General features: G+C 37.2%; 1 protein-coding gene across 4 annotated transcripts in view; it reads left to right on the top strand.

The window, feature by feature from the left end:
* Nucleotides 1-17439, top strand: part of PKN2 (protein kinase N2) — a 143683-nt gene that overhangs the window by 79200 nt on the left and 47044 nt on the right. For 3 of the 4 annotated variants that reach the window (XM_032155444.2, XM_032155446.2, XM_058439615.1), the window contains exons 7-8: nucleotides 10778-10963; nucleotides 12251-12360. In XM_032155444.2, coding sequence (XP_032011335.1) covers nucleotides 10778-10963; nucleotides 12251-12360 — 296 coding nt within the window. The remainder of the gene's footprint in view (nucleotides 1-10777; nucleotides 10964-12250; nucleotides 12361-17439) is intronic. The other variant, XM_032155445.2, reaches the window with a different exon arrangement.

Here is a 17439-nt window from a genome sequence, read left to right as displayed (position 1 = left end):
GGTTAAATTTAATAGGTTTATAGCACAGTCCCCCACAAAACTGCCATCACTTCATAAGCAAGCAGCAAACTTAGAGTTTCCAAGGCTACATGCACTCCTGACCAACTGTCTACAGATTCCAGGATTTCTACTAGCATCTCAGCTCAGTAATTTGCAAGAACAAATCATAGAACTCAGGGAAGCACTATACTTAGGATTACATTTTTATTATAAAGGATACAAATTAGGACCTTCATGGCTCACTGCAGCGGAAAGAAAATAAAGGGGGAGTTCTGAGAGGATCTCAAACATAAACCTTATGTGTCCTTAGGATGTATCACCCTCCTAACACATCAATGTCTGTCACCAACCAGGAAGTTCACTTGAGCATTGGGTGTGCAGAATTTTCATTGGGGCCTTGTTACATATGTGTGATTGAGTGAATCATTGGCCACATGATTGAATTCAATCTCTAGCCTTGTGCCCCTCCCTAGGTCAGGAGGTCAGGCTGATATGTGGCTCACAGCCTCAACATCCTAAAGATATGATCATTCTTTCTGGCATGGCCAGCCCCTATCCTGAAACTGTCTAGAGGCCTACCATGAGTCACCTTATCAGGTGTGGTCTGAGGTATCCACTATGAATAACAAAGGCACGCCTATCACTGGGGGAAATTCCAAAGGTTTAGACTTAGAAGCTGTCTTCCAGAAACCAGGGACAAAAACCAGCCAAATTATTATACAACAAAAGGACTTATTTCTGTCATTTTGCGGGTTTTTTTTTTTTTTATAGAAGTGTTTATCTTTTTTTCTCTGAGTTCTAGTACTACCTTCTTTTGGTTTTGATTGAATTTTTCTACTCTGTTTTTATTTACTTATTTTTGAGACAGGATCTCTCTCTGTTGCCCAGGCTGGAGTACAGTGGTATGATCATAGCTCACTGTAACCTCAAACATCTGGGCTCAAGCAGTCCTCCTGCCTCAACGTCCTGAGTTGCTAGGAGTACAGGAACGTGCCACCACACCTAGCTAATTTTTAGTTTTTTGCCAGCAGTGGGGTCTCACTGTGTTGCTCAGGCTAGTCTCAAACTCCCGGCCTCAAGCCATCTTCCCACCTCAGACTCCCAAAGTGTTGGGATTACAGGCGTGAGCCACTATGCCCAGCCTCTACTCTTACTTTTCTTATTCCTTTCTTGCTCCCTTTATGAGATAGATAGATACATAAATTCTCCCACCTCAGCCTCCCTAGTAGCTGGGAGTACAGGTGCCCACCACCATACTCAGCTTATTTTATTTTTTTTTTGGAGAGACAAGGTTTCTCTGTGTTGCCCAGGCTGGTCTTCAAATCCTGGTCTCGAGCAGTCTGTCCACCTTGGCTTCCCAAAGTGCTAGGATTACAGGCATGAGCTACTTATGCCTGGTCTTTCACTAAATCGTGAACTCCTCACAACCACTCACCTTACTTCCTCCGTAGTGTTGCGTTTTCCAGAATGGTCATATAGTTGGAATCTTACAGTATGTAGCCTTTTCACATTGGTTTCTTTCACTTAGTAATATGCATTTAAGTTTCCTCCATGTCTTTCCATGGTTTGATAGCTCATTTTTGGTTTTGTGCTGAATAATACTCTATTGTGTGGATGTATCATAATTTATTTATTCATTCATTTACTGAAGGACTTCTTGGTTGCTTCCAGGTTTTGGCAGTTATGTATAAAGCTGTTATAAACATCCATGTTCAGGTTTATTATTTTCTTAGTGATTACCCCAGTGATTATAACTAATGTCCTAAATTTATTATAATCTTATCTTTAGTAGCCTACAAAACTCTTTGACTGTGCCCTTGTTTTATTGTCACAAACTCTCTTTATGCACCATATACCGATTAACATAGGCTATAAATATTGTTTTATGCATTAGTCTTTTAAATCATAAAGGAAACAAAAAGAAGAGTTACTTAAAATACAGAAATACTGGCTTCTGGCCAGGCGCGGTGGCTCACGCCTGTAATCCCAGCACTTTGGGAGGCCGAGGCGGGTGGATCACGAGGTCAGGAGATCGAGACCATCCTGGCTAACACGGTGAAACCCCGTCTCTACTAAAAATACACAAAAAAAATTAGCCTGGCGTGGTGGCAGGCCCCTGTAGTCCTAGCTACTCAGGAGGCTGAGGCAGGAGAATGACGTGAACCTGGGAGGCGGAGCTGACAGCGAGCCCAGATCGTGCCACTGCACTCCAGCCTGGGCGGCAGAGCGAGACTCCGTCTCAAAAAAAAAAAAAAAGAAGTACTGGCTTCTGTATTTACTTATGTAGTTAATTTTACCTGCATTTGTCTTCCTTTCTCCCTCCCTCTTTCCCCTCCTTCCCCCCTTCCCCTCCCTGCCCTCCCTGACACCCCCCCCCCCCCCGCTCCCCGCCTGTCACCTCCCCCATCCTTCATTTCAATCTAAAAGGCTTCTTTGGCATTTCTTACGGGCGGGTCTCCTAGTGTCTACCTTCCTTAGCTTTTGTCATCTAGGAATCTATTTTCTTTTCTGAATGATAGTTTGCTATATATATAGAATTCTTGGCTGGCAATTTTTTTTTTCCAGCACTTAAAAAAATGTCTAACCCAGCACAGTGGCTCACACCTATAATCTCAGCACTTCAGGAGGCGGAGACGGGTGGATCGCTTGAGGTCATGAGTTTGAGACCAGCCCGGACAGCATGGTGATACCCCATCTATACTAAGAATACAAAAATTAGCCAGGCATGATGGCACATGCCTGTAATCCCAGTAACTCAGGAGGCTGAGGCAGGAGAATCACTTGAACCCGGGAGGCAGAGGTTGCAGTGAGCCGAGATCATGCCACTGCACTCCAGCCTGGGTGACAGAGTAAGACTCGGTCTTAAAAAAAAAAAAAAAAGTCCTCCTGCTTCCTCCAGGCCTTTATGCTTTGTGATGAGAAATCCACTGTTAATGTTACTGAGGCTCCCTTTTAATTGATGAGTTATTTTTGTCCTGTTGCTTTCAAGATTTTCTTTGTCTTTTCACAGTTTAATTATAATGTGTCTTAGAGTGTATCTTTTTGAATTTATTCTACTTAGATTCTTTGAGCTTGGTGCGTAGGTTCTTGTCTTTCATCAGATTTGGGAAGTTTCCAATCATTTCTTCAAATGTTCTTCTCCTTCTGAGACTTTGATTTTTGCCTACATTGGTGTGCTTTATGGTATTTCTCTTAAGACTCTAATTTTCTTCATTATTTTTTCTTTCTGCTCTTAAGACTAGACAAGTTCAATTGATCTACCTTCAAGCTGGCTCACTTTTTCTTCTGCCTGCTCAAATCTTGTATCGAACCTCTCTAGCAAATTTTTTCATATTTGTTATACTTTTCAATTCCAGAATTTCTGTTTGGTTCTTTTATATAACTTTTTTTATCTGTATTGATGTTCTCTATTTATTGACACATCACTTTTCTTGTTTCCTCTAGACATTTGTCCATGGTTTCTTTTAGATTTTTGAGCATCTTAATTTAGTAAGTCCAACATGTCTTGACTTCCCCAGGGTCAGTTTCTGTTAATTTCTTTTTTCTGTGAACTGACCGTATTCTGTTACTGTGCTTGCTTCATAATTCAAGTACTTCCTTTCCTTAGTATACTTACTCACAAATCAGATTCTACTCTTTCCAAAGATTTCATTTTTCTGCTATATGTTGAATGTAGTTGTTTGCCTAGTAACTTTTATAATCTGTTTTGTAGAGACTATTCTTTCTCATGTATTACCCCTGAGGTGTCTATTTCATTAATATATTGTAAACCAAAATAAAATTCTAAGCCACCCAACCAAATGAATGGACCCCTCCTCTCAGCCAATGGCATTCTAAAGTAAATGTGAAACACTAGTGCTGGGAACCTGGGAACGGGTGGTTTGGACATGCCTCATTATGCCTTCCTCCCTTTGGAATTCAGGCACTGCAGACCAGCATTAACATCAAAACAGAGATCTTAAGACTGACTGAACAGACTCTTTCAGTAGATAAGAAACATTTACAGTCTCTTCTTTCTGAAGCCTGCTATCTGGAGGTTTCATCTACAAAATGAGAACCTGGGTCTCTACAACCCCTTAACAGCACTCTTACAATACTCCCTTGTATTGATTCCAGGTCTTTAGATAAACTCTGTCTACCAATTGCCAATCAGAAGATCTTTGAATCCACCTGTGACCTGAAAATCCCTACTTCGAGTTGTCCATCTTTTCTGGACCCAACTAATGTACATTTTACATGTGTTGATAGATGGCTTATGTCTCCCTAAAATGTACAAAACCAAGCTGTAACCCGACCACCTTGGGCACGTGTTGTCAGAACCTCCTGAGGCTGTGTCATGTATGTCCTTAATCTTGGCAAAATAAACTTCTAAATTGAGACCTGTCTCAGATACTTTTTGGTTTACTATATAGTGGTCATCTGGTGTTTCAACAGACATTTCCTTTAATTCCTGAAGAAGAAAAGATTACCCAGTCTTTGCAGCTGGGCCCTGTGCTTGAGCACTCACCCAGACACTTTACAACTCTGCATTTGCTTTGTGCAGAGCTTGAGAGTCAACCATAGGTGAGAGCTTAGGGTGTTCTCAGCTCTCTTCCAAGGATGCCTCTTGCTTGCACCTAGCCTTCTAGTTTCCCAATAATATGTAGAAGCATTGCAAAGTCTTCTATTCTCCAAAGCATTTCCTCTGCTAGCTTTTCCTCCCAGTTTCTTTGGCTTTTCTGTTGTTTACTCCAACTGATCCACTTTTTCCTTAGTTTGCAGAGACTGGTTCATTTGCCTTCCATTGTTTTTGACAGATGCCCTCCACTTAGCTGTTCTCTGCCTTCAAAGATTTTCTTTTTTTTTTTTTTTTTTTTGAGACGGAGTCTCGCTCTGTTGCCCAGGCTGGAGTGCAGTGGCGTGATCTCCGCTCACTGCAAGCTCCGCCTCCTGGATTCACGCCATTCTCCTGCCTCAGCCTTCCGAGTAGCTGGGACTACAGGTGCCCACCACCACGCTCGGCTAATTTTTTGTATTTTTAGTAGAGACGGTGGGGGGGTTTCACCATGTTAGCCAGGATGGTCTCGATCTCCTGACCTCGTGATCCGCGCGCCTTGGTCTCCCGAAGTGCTGGGATTACAGGCATGAGCCACCACGCCCAGCCAAAGATTTTCTAGTTACGTGAAGTAATGGCAAGCTGTTGGTGTTAGTATTTTAGGGAGCCCTCAGACAGGTCAAAGCAGGTGACCACAATTATTTGAGAAAAAGATCTTCTCTGCTCCCTCCTTACAGCAGGCTGCCATCTTCAATACTGCCCCCGAGGTATTGGGAGTTAAGGGAGGGATGAGGCAAAGGTAAGTGAAAACTCCACAGAGCTCTCCGGAGTGTCCCTTGCTTTTTGGATTTTGATTAAACATTTGCTTATTTGTAGTAAACCTTTGAATGTTTTCCAGAGTCCTGATAAACTCAATTCTGAAAGTTTCTGTCAGTTTCTTTTTCTATTTCTGTGAAGAGACTGTCTTCGTACTTTTTTTTTAGGGCTCATTACATGTATCTTTTTAAAAAACAATTTCACAAGGCCAGATTTATTAAAGGAATATACTTTATTCTGCAATTATGTCCATCCTAAATACTAGATACTATGTGATCTGATCTGTACCACATGAGGACTTTCTTACTCCATCATTTTCTCTGACATCACCTACAAAGGCTTCTTTTTTATGGACCATGTGAATATGACATATTTTTGTTACACAGACTTTCCAGAATCCTTTAATTTTCTTATGAATATTAATGCCAACAAACCTTAAAATTTTTGAGGTTATGAAAGTGTTCTTCAATATTGCATAGCATACTATCACATTCTGGTTGTTAAGAGTATCAGTAATCAGTTTTATTCTGTGTCAAACTTATACATCAAAACATGAAGGACAAATTTACAGTTAAACTTCGCTGTTGCCACTAATTAGGATCAGTCTAAATGTGCAGTTCACAAATTGACTGCTTAAATCTGAGGCAACCTGGGATACCAAAGTGAATTCACAGGGCCGCATCAGGATATTTTGTTTTTGAGGGATGCACAGCATTATCTGCACTTCCTATAGTCACCATTCAGACTACTAGCTCAAGGTAGTTACAGTTTCAGGGTTAGGTGGAGCTACATTCCTTTCAGTGATGTTGTGTATTTATGAAACTGGGTTTTCCTCAATTGCTGTGATTTTAGTTTTTTTAAAGTGCTGTGTGAAATCAGTGTGGAATAGGAAATCAGTGTGGTCATTTCCAAACTGATTCCAAAGCTTTAGAAGTTATACAGTGCCCAAAAGGAAGTAATCTTGCTTAAGAATGAAATGAAAATACTTTTTCTTTTTAGTTATATGTATTTTTTTTCAAATAGCTATTAATTTGTTAGGAAAGCAATCATATCCTATGTTTGGACCTAACTGTTTAATAAACAGAACTATTAGATATATCTTTTGGCTTAGGGACACAGTTAAAAAATAGTTTAATAAAACAGGGCACCATGAACTGAGAAAGCTTGGGAACCTCTGATCTAATTCTTTCATATTGATAACTATTTATCTTTCCAGTCATATCTGTGTAACTCCTATCATGAATCTTCTGTCACAAACTGGTTTGTGCCCAGTGCCTCCCCTACCCTGCTTAAATGTCTTTGCCTTAGTATTCATCTTCTTATATGTATTTTTAAATCAAAACTGGAATATAGACCTGTAAAGAGCAAAGACCTTGTCATCTACCTACATTTAATCCTAGCCTCCAGCGCAGGATATTTGATACATTCAACAAGTACTTGGTAAATAGTATCTGACAATTAGGCAGGGACTGTACTTCAGGCAAGGACTGTACTTATTGTCTACTAAGTTTCACCACTTTTTGGCTCAGTGCTGAACACATTGTTGATACTCAAGCATTTCTGAATGATCCACTGATTAAAATATGGTTGTCAAATATTTTGAAATTAACGATATTTCTAGAAAAGTAATAAAATCACATTTTAGAAACTCAGCTGATAATGACTGGAAATTTTTTTCCTTTTCTATTCTAGTCTCCTGTTCCCTCTTTTCAGTTCCTTCTTCCCCTGTTCCTCATTCCATTACTGAACTTTACTCAAAGTTGTATAAGTCACCAACCTAAAAAGAAGTATCTTACAATTCTTAAGACATTTTAAAAAAATTCTTTAAGCTCCTACTGGACCATAAACTAAATTTTCAGTAACTAGGGAGAGAAATAGTACTGACATTAATAGAAGACTACACATTGACGAAAGATGAACATGGATGAATAGTAAGAGCATTGGCTGTTCTGAATTTTTCACTGCATGTTATTATTTGTGGTTCGTCTCATACTCCGGTTTCTTTTGTGGTTGTATGATTATACTACTGAAATTTGCCAATTTGTTGCTACTTTGAATAAGGTATAATTGTTTTTTGTTGTTGTTTTCTCTCCACGTTTTGAGAAATTTACTAGTTTTTTATAAGAGGATATTTCTGCAGAATTAAAAACAGTTGCCTAATCATACCACGATGAAATACTGAATTAATGAAATAGGTATAAAATAGTTTTCCAGACAGTTGAAAGAAATTTTTTAAAGCATTTACTTGTTCTAATGCAATTCATAGTTATTACTTCTGAATACCAACATTTACTTCTTGGATTTGCTTGTTTTAAAAATTTCATATTGTGCTTTATGAATGTAGTTTTAAGCTATTTCTAATGTGTTTATATGTAATTGTGTCACCTCATAAAGAAACTTCTAGATATTTAATAAAGAACTCCCTTTAGATTTTTTTTCCTAAATGAAAGCAGGTCTTGAGCATTGTCATGTTCTGATGTATTGAAATTACTAAAATATTTAATAAGCTACCATAGTTTGAAGTAGTAGCCAGATGTTTTCAGTTTCCCCAGGATGCATTTTACAGCTGAGCATTTACAGTGGAAGTTAGCTAAATTTGCCAGTTTAACAACAACAAAACAAATAAGAAACACAACAAATTTTTTGAACTCAAAGTGATATACCTAATGTGTTATCTCTGTACAGTAAGGTAAAATTTCCACAGTCTAGCAAAACATTATTGACACTCCACCTCCCAACGTTAATGGCCTTATTGAGGTATAGTTTACATACCATAGAATTCACTCATTTTAAACATACACAGTATGATTTTTTTAGTAAATGTATATGCCTATTTCACCATCATCAGTAATCCAGTTTTTAGGGCAGTTTTATTGAGGAATAATTGACATACAAAAACTCTACATATGTTAAGTGTATGGTCTTGCTTTCATTGTTTTGCATGAGAGATCTCCTGCCATCTTAATCTTTGTTCCTCTCTACGTAACATGTTTTTTTCTGACTACTTTTACTGTTTCTTGTTCACTACTCGTTTTGAGAAATTGGATTATGGTGTGCTTTAGTATGGCTTGTTTCTGTTTCTTTTGTTTAGTGTTCGTTGAACTTTCTGGATACTTCTTGAGTTTATAGTTTTCATCAAATGTGGAGAATTCATGGCCATTTTTTTTTTCTAATACATTTTGTGTCTCCAATTCTTTCTGTTCTCTCTTAATGGGGAATTTCAATTACACATATATGGCCACTTGAAGTTAAACTCACAGTTAATATATGCACTGTTCTTTTTTTATTCTCAGGTCTTTCTTTAGTGTCTTCTATTTTTGATCATTTCTTTGCTATGTCTTCAAGGACACTAATCTTTTCTTTTGCAATGTTTAATCTGCCTGCAGTCCCATCCAGTGTTTTTTTTTTTTTTTAATCTCAGATATTGCCATTTTTTAATCACTAGAAATTTGGTTTAGGTCTTTCTCATTTCTTCCATGTGTCTGTGCCACATTTTCAGTAAATTGACTGTTTTGATGTCCTTGCCTTCTAACCCTAACATTTATGTCAGTTAAGCCACTAAGCTTGTAATAATTTGTAGCGCAACCATAGAAAACAAATACACCTGGTAGTCTTTGAGTAGATGGCAGACATTGTGAATTTTACCTTGTTGGATGCTGAATATTTTTGTATTTCTATAAATATTCTTGAGCTTTGTTCTAGGACACAGTTACTTGGAAACAATATGGCCCTTTTGGATACTGCTTTTAAGATTTGTTATGTGAAACAAGCATCATCTAGTTTAGGGGTAATTATTCTCTACTGCTGGGGCAAGACGCTTCTGGATATTTTCTTCAGTGCCTCATGAATTGAGATTCTCAAGCCTGGCTGGTGGTAACAAACACTATTCCTACCTATATGCACTGAGTATTGTTCTTTCTAACTTTTTCAGTGGGTTCTTTCCCCTGCCTCAGATATTTTCTTCATAGGCAGGTGCTGATTAGTACTTTGATGAATACTTGAAAACCCTCTGACCATCTCAGGAGTTCTTTCTATGAACAGCTTTAACTGCCTTGTGAACTGTAGCTGCTTTGGTTTCCTTGTACTCTCATTTCTGTCTCTTCGGCTTGGCTCTGCCTGAGTTTCCCCCTCCCTGCACTGTGTCCTAGAAACTCTTAAGACAGTAAGCTGGAGCAATCTTAGGGCTTATCTCATTTGTTTCCCATCTCTCAGGGATCACTATTCTTCATTGCCTGATGTCCAGTGTCTTTAACCTTTTTTTCATATATTTTGTCTGATTTTTTTTTTTGGTAGTTTGAATTGGGAAGCTTTGTTTGTTACTACTTGGATAGAAATACATAAGGACTTCAGTGTTACTAAAAACAATTTAACTTTAAGTAAAATTAAGTAGTTATTTAAATTAATGGGACAACTTTTACCAGAAATATTCCTCCTAAAATGTTATTCATTGTACAGTATCTAAAATGTTAATACGGAAACATTATTTAAATTCTAGTATACTATGTCTAGCCCAAATAATGACAAAGCCATATATCCAGAGGACCTGACTCATAGTTCTTTATTTTCATTTTGAACACCTTTAGTATTTATTTACCTAAATAAATTGAAGTTATTTTATGTTTAATTACAAGCCATAATTTTTTGGCTAATTAAACTAACAGAGTGGAAAGATGATGTCATTTTACATCAAATAGAACACAAATGTATTTAGTTATACAAAAACCCTGTAAAGTTCTTTTCTGTGTTAACTACATAACTATTAAACATAGTTACTATTCACATAGTGAGACTTCCTTATTTCCAATTTTCATGTGCCATTTTAATGGCATATTATTTAGCTTTATGTTTCTCCTCCCATACCTCTACCAACATAGTTTATGTAACTTTTGTTTTATGCCCTATAGGCGGACAACTTTTGGGAGATGCTGTTCCTTTTTTTTTTGGAGACAGAGTCTTAGTGGAATGCAGTGGCGCAATCTCGGCTCACTGCAACCTCTGCCTCTTGGGTTCAGGCAATTCTTGTGCCCCAGCCTCCCGGGTAGCTGGGACTACAGGCGCACACCACCTCGCTTAGCTAATTTTTGTATTTTTAGTTGAGACAGGGTCTTACCATGTTGCCCAGGCTGGTCTCAAACTCCTAAATTCAGGCAATCCACCCAAAGTGCTAGGATTACGGGCGAGAGAGCTACCGTGCCCAGCCAGGAGGTGCTGTTCTTTTCTATAAAATTTCTTATAGTTGTCTAAAGAATTTGTAATGGTTTCTCTAATTAAAATAGGAAAGATGATAGCTACCTCACAGATCCTCTGGGAGAAGAGTTTTTGTTACCAGATTTTTTTTTTCTTTTTTTGAATAGGTAACAGATTTAGATTAAGGATTCCATAGATTAAGGATTGATGTTCTTATTTGATATTTATGTTTGCCAACAGGTAGTTTGGAAGTTCGTCTCATGGGCTGCCAAGATATCCTAGAGAATGTCCCTGGACGGTCAAAAGCAACATCAGTTGCACTGCCTGGTTGGAGTCCAAGTGAAACCAGATCATCTTTCATGAGCAGAACGAGTAAAAGTAAAAGCGGAAGTAGTCGAAATCTTCTAAAAACCGATGACTTGTCCAGTTCAGTAACCAGATTTTTAAAAATCATGTAACAAACTAAAGTGCCTATACAAGGGATTTATGAAGTGTTCAAGTTGGACAAAACACTTTAAAATTATGGTTTTTATAATTTAATTTAAAAATATTAAAACCTGTGATGTCAGGAAACAAAAAGGCAACAAATTCTATTTTGTTGAAGATACATTAGAAAACCGAATGACAAATAACATTAGTTCTTTTGAAAGAATGAAATATTGAGCATCACTCTTATGCCAAACTGAAGGTATACAGAAGCTATGAGACTGGTCCTTCTTGTAGAATCGTATCTTGATTCTTTTATTTTTCTTTATTTTTTGAGACAGCGTTTTGCTCTGTTGCCCAGGCTGGGTGCAGTGGTGCAATCATGTCTCACTGCAGCCTCAACCTCCTGGGTTTAAGTGATCCTCCTACCTCAGCATCCTAAGTAGCTGGGACTATAGGCATGTGCCATCATGCCTGGCTAATTTTTTTTTCTAGAGACAGGGTCTCACTATGTTGCCCAGGCTGGTCTCGAACTCAGGGGCTCTAGCTGTCCTTCCACCTCAGCCTCCTAAAGTGCTGGGATTATAGGTGTGAGCCACCATCTCCAGCCTTGATTCTTTTAATGATTTAGTGACACTTTAATAGTAACATTGAAATTTTGGTAATCTAACTGCTGATCCAGATGTGTTTACTGAGATAGTAGCCTGGTAGTCCACTGAGATGGGGGATGGTAGGGGTTGGTTTGAGGAGAGTAAAATGCAAGAGGTTTGGAAAGCACTGGGGAGAAATTCTGAAGTATAAGCATTAACTATATGTAGATGTATAACTGGGGGGAAAAGCATGTGACAGTTCAACCTACCGTAGAATACAAAAGTGAATTTGCCTGTGCTTTCCTGTGTAGACTAGAGAGAGGCTTTAAGAAAAATAAGAAAATAATTGTTTAAGGAAACAAGCTCTAAATACCAGATATAGAAAGAAAAACTGATTGATACTCACACAAACACAGTGTGGCAAACAACTACTATTTATCTGTTCTTTCAGTCACATGCCAGTGTAAACCAAAGAGATAACAGTCACTATTTGTGTTTTTGTCAGACAATTTGGGAGTGTCTAGTAGGAGTGTATGTATATGTAAAACTAGCCATTTAAGATTCAAAAGTTTTAATATTGATTATGAAAAACTTTATTTTCAAAGGGTCTTAAGACTTTTATTGCTAATTAAACAGCAGTACTTGTTTTTTATAAAGGTTTAAAGTTTTTAAGCAAGTTTGTAAATTTTAATTACAGATGATGTCTGCGCTGTTTTGAAGCTCGATAATACTGTGGTTGGCCAAACTAGCTGGAAACCCATTTCCAATCAGTCATGGGACCAGAAGTTTACACTGGAACTGGACAGGGTAAGAGGACTAACATTTTACTTGAATTTTAATTATAATTCATTTTAAAGTGTTACATTTTTTAGAAGACTTCAACAAGTTGCATTCTTAACAAGAATAAAAATAGAACTGAGATTTTTTTTTTTACATTTCTTATTCAATGAGTTATACATAAATCTGAGATGAATATCAGATTGCTGTAGGATCTTTCCATTTGTGTAGTAATTTGAAAATGTTTCATTCGTAGCAAACTTAAAGATCAGTAAGGTGTAATATTGAAGCATATTGGTGATCTTAATGCGCTAACAACTAAGGCGATTCTTCTGGCTCACCATGTGTAGGTTATCTTATTCAAGCTATATTTGAAATGAGCTATTAGGCTTGGTCACCCAGCCTTCTGTGTGTTTGTGTCTTTCAAGAATAATTTGAATAGCTAGAATTCAGTCTGTGGCCATAGAACCCAACAGAAGTTAACTTGGACCACAGTAGATTTAAATCCATAGTGATAACTTTTAGATTCAAATCCATTCATTGGGTTGTGAGAGGAAAATATTAAAACGTAATCGTAATTTTATCTAAAAACTAAGAAAGATACTAAACTTTTTTATTATTTGGTATTTAGGTTGATGGTACATATGTTACTCTAAAAATTAATTATGTTAATGAAAGCAGATTTACAGTGCTTAACTATGTGTGCTGTCAAAATGTTTTGGTGATTACTGTTCTAAGCCTCTACTTTTAAAACTGGGAAAGCATTCAATTTTAATTCTTTCCCAATTTTAAAAGTAGAGGCTAGAACAGTAATCACCAAAATGTTTTTAAAGCATTCAATGTTTTGCAATCTCTAAAGTGGAGGTAAGAATGTAATACAGAACTGTTAGGATGAAAAACCGAGAGTAGTGTATGTAAAATATCTTGCATTGCCTGGTACATTTAAGCCATTCAGGGGTATTCTTTCTTTTAGCCTGGGGTTTGAAGTATGGCTATGAATTTGAATATAATGAAAGGGGATTTGAGAATGGAGAACTAACTGGTTGAATGTCATTTCCTTTCATTTCGAGCCTATTTAAGGTAATTATCGAGTAATATCAAAATGAAACTTAAAGAATTGTTATTAGAGGGAAAATGACTAGCTAGGAGATTTTTCTTATAACAAGGTTATTGTTAATAAAGTTTTATATTGAAAAGAGAAATTACAAGTAATTTAGAATCTTACTATTATTTTGTAGTTGAGGAAACCAAGATCCAGGTTAGTTACATACCAGTAAATTTCAGGACTGGTACTAGACCTTCAGTGTCTTAACTTTTACATGGATGCTCTTTTTCTCTCTGGTGATTTGAATGAGATAGAAAGATAACAGTAGCACAGAGGAGGAAACAGTAGAAGATGAAGAGTGCCTGGAAGAGATAATACGATTTTAAATTACCTAAACTACAAGCTTAGAAAAATAAAAGACTGCGATAACTGTTGTTTGTTCTTTACCTACCATTGTAATCTTCACCTAAAAATGTTTTTCGCCTCAATGGCATCAGGCATTTTTCCCACTTTGGAATAATGCTCCTTTTAAAACTTGGAAGACACTGTGCATGTTAAGCAGATCCTCTAGGTTCTTGATAGGCATGTTTCTTATCCCTAATTTGATTATAAACTTTTCCTTGGCAGAGACAACATTCCCTATTAAAATAGCTCCTTCTGTTTACATAGTATATTTTACATTTTCATGTGCTTTCTGTTCTTTTATCCCTTATATTTATAGACTATTTATTAAAAAAGTTTATAAAAATATTTATAGATGGAAACATTTCAAGTGGCCTTAGTAAAAAAAAGAAGAAAAAATTTATAGAAAATGTTGCTTTAAACTGACATATTTGTTTCCAGCATTTTGCCTCGTATGTCAACTTCGTCTTCTATGGCATTCCGGAACTAAGTTGTCTGTACTGTTTCATTTCAAGATAAAAAATTCATAGTTCTTTTTAGACTTGTAGGATAATTTTAGAAATGATCTAGATCTAGAATGATCTAGAAAAATTCAAATTATGTTCTGTGGAGCTTCAGTGTTCTGCAGAATTGTCTCAGGACGCAACACAGTCTTTTTTGTTGTTTTGGGATTTTATGTAAAATCTCATTTGGATTTTGCTATTAGAAAAAACGTTTTTAAATTGTTGGTATAATTTAGCTCCATTTTACAAACTAAGGCAATTATGGCCCTCAGGCTAAATAACTAGCCTAGGGTATAATCCAGGATTTTTTTTTTTTCTTTCTTGAGATGGAGTTTCGCTCTTGTTGCCCAGGCTGGAGTGCAATGGCGCAATCTCGGCTCATCGCAACCTCTGCCTCCCAGGTTCAAGCGATTCTCCTGCCTCAGCCTCCTGAGTAGCTGGAATTACAGGCATGCACCACCATGCCTGTCTAATTTTGTATTTTTTGTAGAGATGGGGGTTCTCCATGTTGGTCAGGCTGGTCTTGAACTCCCAACCTCAGGTGATCCGCCCACCTCGGCCTCCCAGAGTGCTGGGATTACACTCGTGAGCCACCGTGCCTGGCCTAATCCAGGATTCTTAATGAAGTCTACTTACTACCAGCTCTGTGTTCTTTCTATTCTGTCGGGTTACTCTTTTATATTTTCTTGTAGCTATGCAATTTTTCATTTTTCCTGAATTCCCTCAGCCTTCCTGTTATAAAAAGCTTAAGCTCCCATGAGAGATTGAAATAAAAGACAAAATGTTACACTAAGCCCTGCTAACCCTTTCCCTTGCACCTTTCCTTTAGAATAACGTTACTAACATAGTAGTAGTAGTTCTTTATCAATATTAGAAACAGAGAAGAGCCCTGTCCTTAGAACCAAAGCTTAGAACAATTTTAACAGATTTCAGTGTTGTTAAAAGCAGAACTATAAAAAAATGTTGATGGATCACTGGGAAAGGAGGGAAAGAGAGTATCGAAGCAGTTAGGGCAAGTAAAAAGGTGGTAGGATTCATGGATTGGGACTAACAGTGGGATTGTCATATCAGTGGATGTTGAAGTGTTAGAGAGAGTGAACTAGAATGTTAGGAGATAATGTTCAGAGAGAAGGATGCAGACAGTTGAGATTGTGAAAGGATTATCGTTACTGGTATGACAGTATGATGACAGGAGTGAAATGGCAAGGTGAGGTAAATCACAAGATTATAAGAAGCTAGCCGTGTGCAGTAGCTCATGCCTGTAATCCCAACACTTTGGGGAGGCCGAAGCGAGCGGATCTCCTGAGTTCAGGAGTTCAAGACCAGCCTGACCAACATAGTGAAACCCTATCTCTATTAAAAATACAAAAATTAGCTGGGTGCAGTGGCAGACGCCTGTAATCCCAGCTACTTGGGAGGCTGAGGCTGAGGCTCTGCTTGAACCCCAGAGGCGGAGGTTGCAGTGAGCTGAGATCACGCCACTGCACTTCAGCCTGGGCGACAGAGCAAGACTCCATCTCATAATAATAATAATAATAATAATAATAACAAAATAAGCTTATAAGAACCCAAGAGACTTTTCATTTATTGGTTTCTAATTTTCAGAAATTTTTGACTCACACTACATGAAATAAGATTGGAATTTAACTTTTAAACCACCACACTCCTATTCTCATTCTCCTAGATAATTATGTTAAATCAGTAATCTAGTGTTTATTATAACTATAAATATTGTCCATAGATGAACCATGTTCTGTAACGGTAATTATATTTCCTTTTTAATACCTTTCCCTCACCTTAGGGCCACTAAATACCTCTTTGTTTTGTTTTGCTTAGTTTTCTGCGTACCTATTATTTATCCCCAAAAGCTCCAGAAGGACTCTAAAACAACTGTATGTAAGCAGGTATGCTTGGTTATCTATTAGTCCGCATTTCTTCCCCATTAGAAGCATCCTTTCTGGGGCCTTACATCTTTCTGCTCCAATTTATGTAGCTGCTACACAGCTTTCATCTTGAGACTTTGTTTTACTATCATCTTGAGAATTCTCTTCTACATTGGATCACTTGAGTCTTGGATCACTCCATCTTCTTACTTTACCTCCTCATGCTGGTGAATCACATCCTTCATTTTCATGCTGAGAAAAGGGTGAATGAAATAAAGTTATAGAGATGATATATGTCTGAAAATATGTATATTCTACTATCATACTTGGAGTATAGAATTCTTTTAGGTTGGTGCAAAAGTAATAGCAGTTTTGCCATTACTTTTGATTGCAAAAACTGTGATAACTTTTGCACCAACCTAATAGGTTGGAAATTACTTTTGTTAATTTTGAGTTGTGTAATTATTATTTAGCCTCAGTATTACAGTAGTCGAGAATTCTGTGTCTCCCTCGATTTTTAATATTTAATCATGATCTGTTAGATCTGCTAGATCTCTAAAAACTTTTTATCTTTTTTTCCCCGGGATTCTGAAATTTCACAATAGTGTATCTTACTTGGGTATCTTTCATTCTTTTTGGTGGATATTGTGTGGCACTTTCAGTTTGAAAGCTTATTTGTTTCAGATCCAATAAATTTCCTTGACTTATTTATTTGATAATTTTCTCATGTCCATTTTTAGTGTTTTCTCTTGGTAGTTAAACCTCTTAGATTGATCCTGTGATTTTCTTTTGTCTGTGATTTCTCTTTTTGTTCCACTTTCTAGGAAATTTTTACAACTGAAAAATTTACATTTGATGTCGTATTTTTAATTTTTAGAAGTTCATTTTTGTTGTTTAGTTTTTGAAAAACAACACCCTATTTTTCTTTCATGGAGATAATATCTCTTAAAACTGAGAATATCAGTTTTAAATTTTCTTCTTGAATTGTCTCTACCACTTCTGAGGTCTCTTTTAAGATCTCTGTTTATCATATTGTATATTTGGGCAAAAAGTGTGGCCATCCATGGCTTTCTTAAGAATGAGACACTAAAGTAACCAATTTAAAGCTGTGTGTGGGCCAGGTGTGGTGGCTCACGCCTGTAAACCCAGCACTTCGGGAGGCCGAAGTGGGCAGATCACTTGGTCAGGTGTTTGAGACCAGCCTGACCAACATGATGAAACCCTGTCTCTACTGAAAATCCAAAAGTTAGCCGGGCATGGTGGTGGGTACTTGTAA

Source organism: Hylobates moloch, unplaced genomic scaffold (genome assembly GCF_009828535.3).
Source record: "Hylobates moloch isolate HMO894 unplaced genomic scaffold, HMol_V3 SCAFFOLD_5, whole genome shotgun sequence".
In the NCBI taxonomy this organism is placed as follows: domain Eukaryota; kingdom Metazoa; phylum Chordata; class Mammalia; order Primates; family Hylobatidae; genus Hylobates; species Hylobates moloch.
This window is presented reverse-complemented; position numbering and strand designations above follow the sequence as displayed.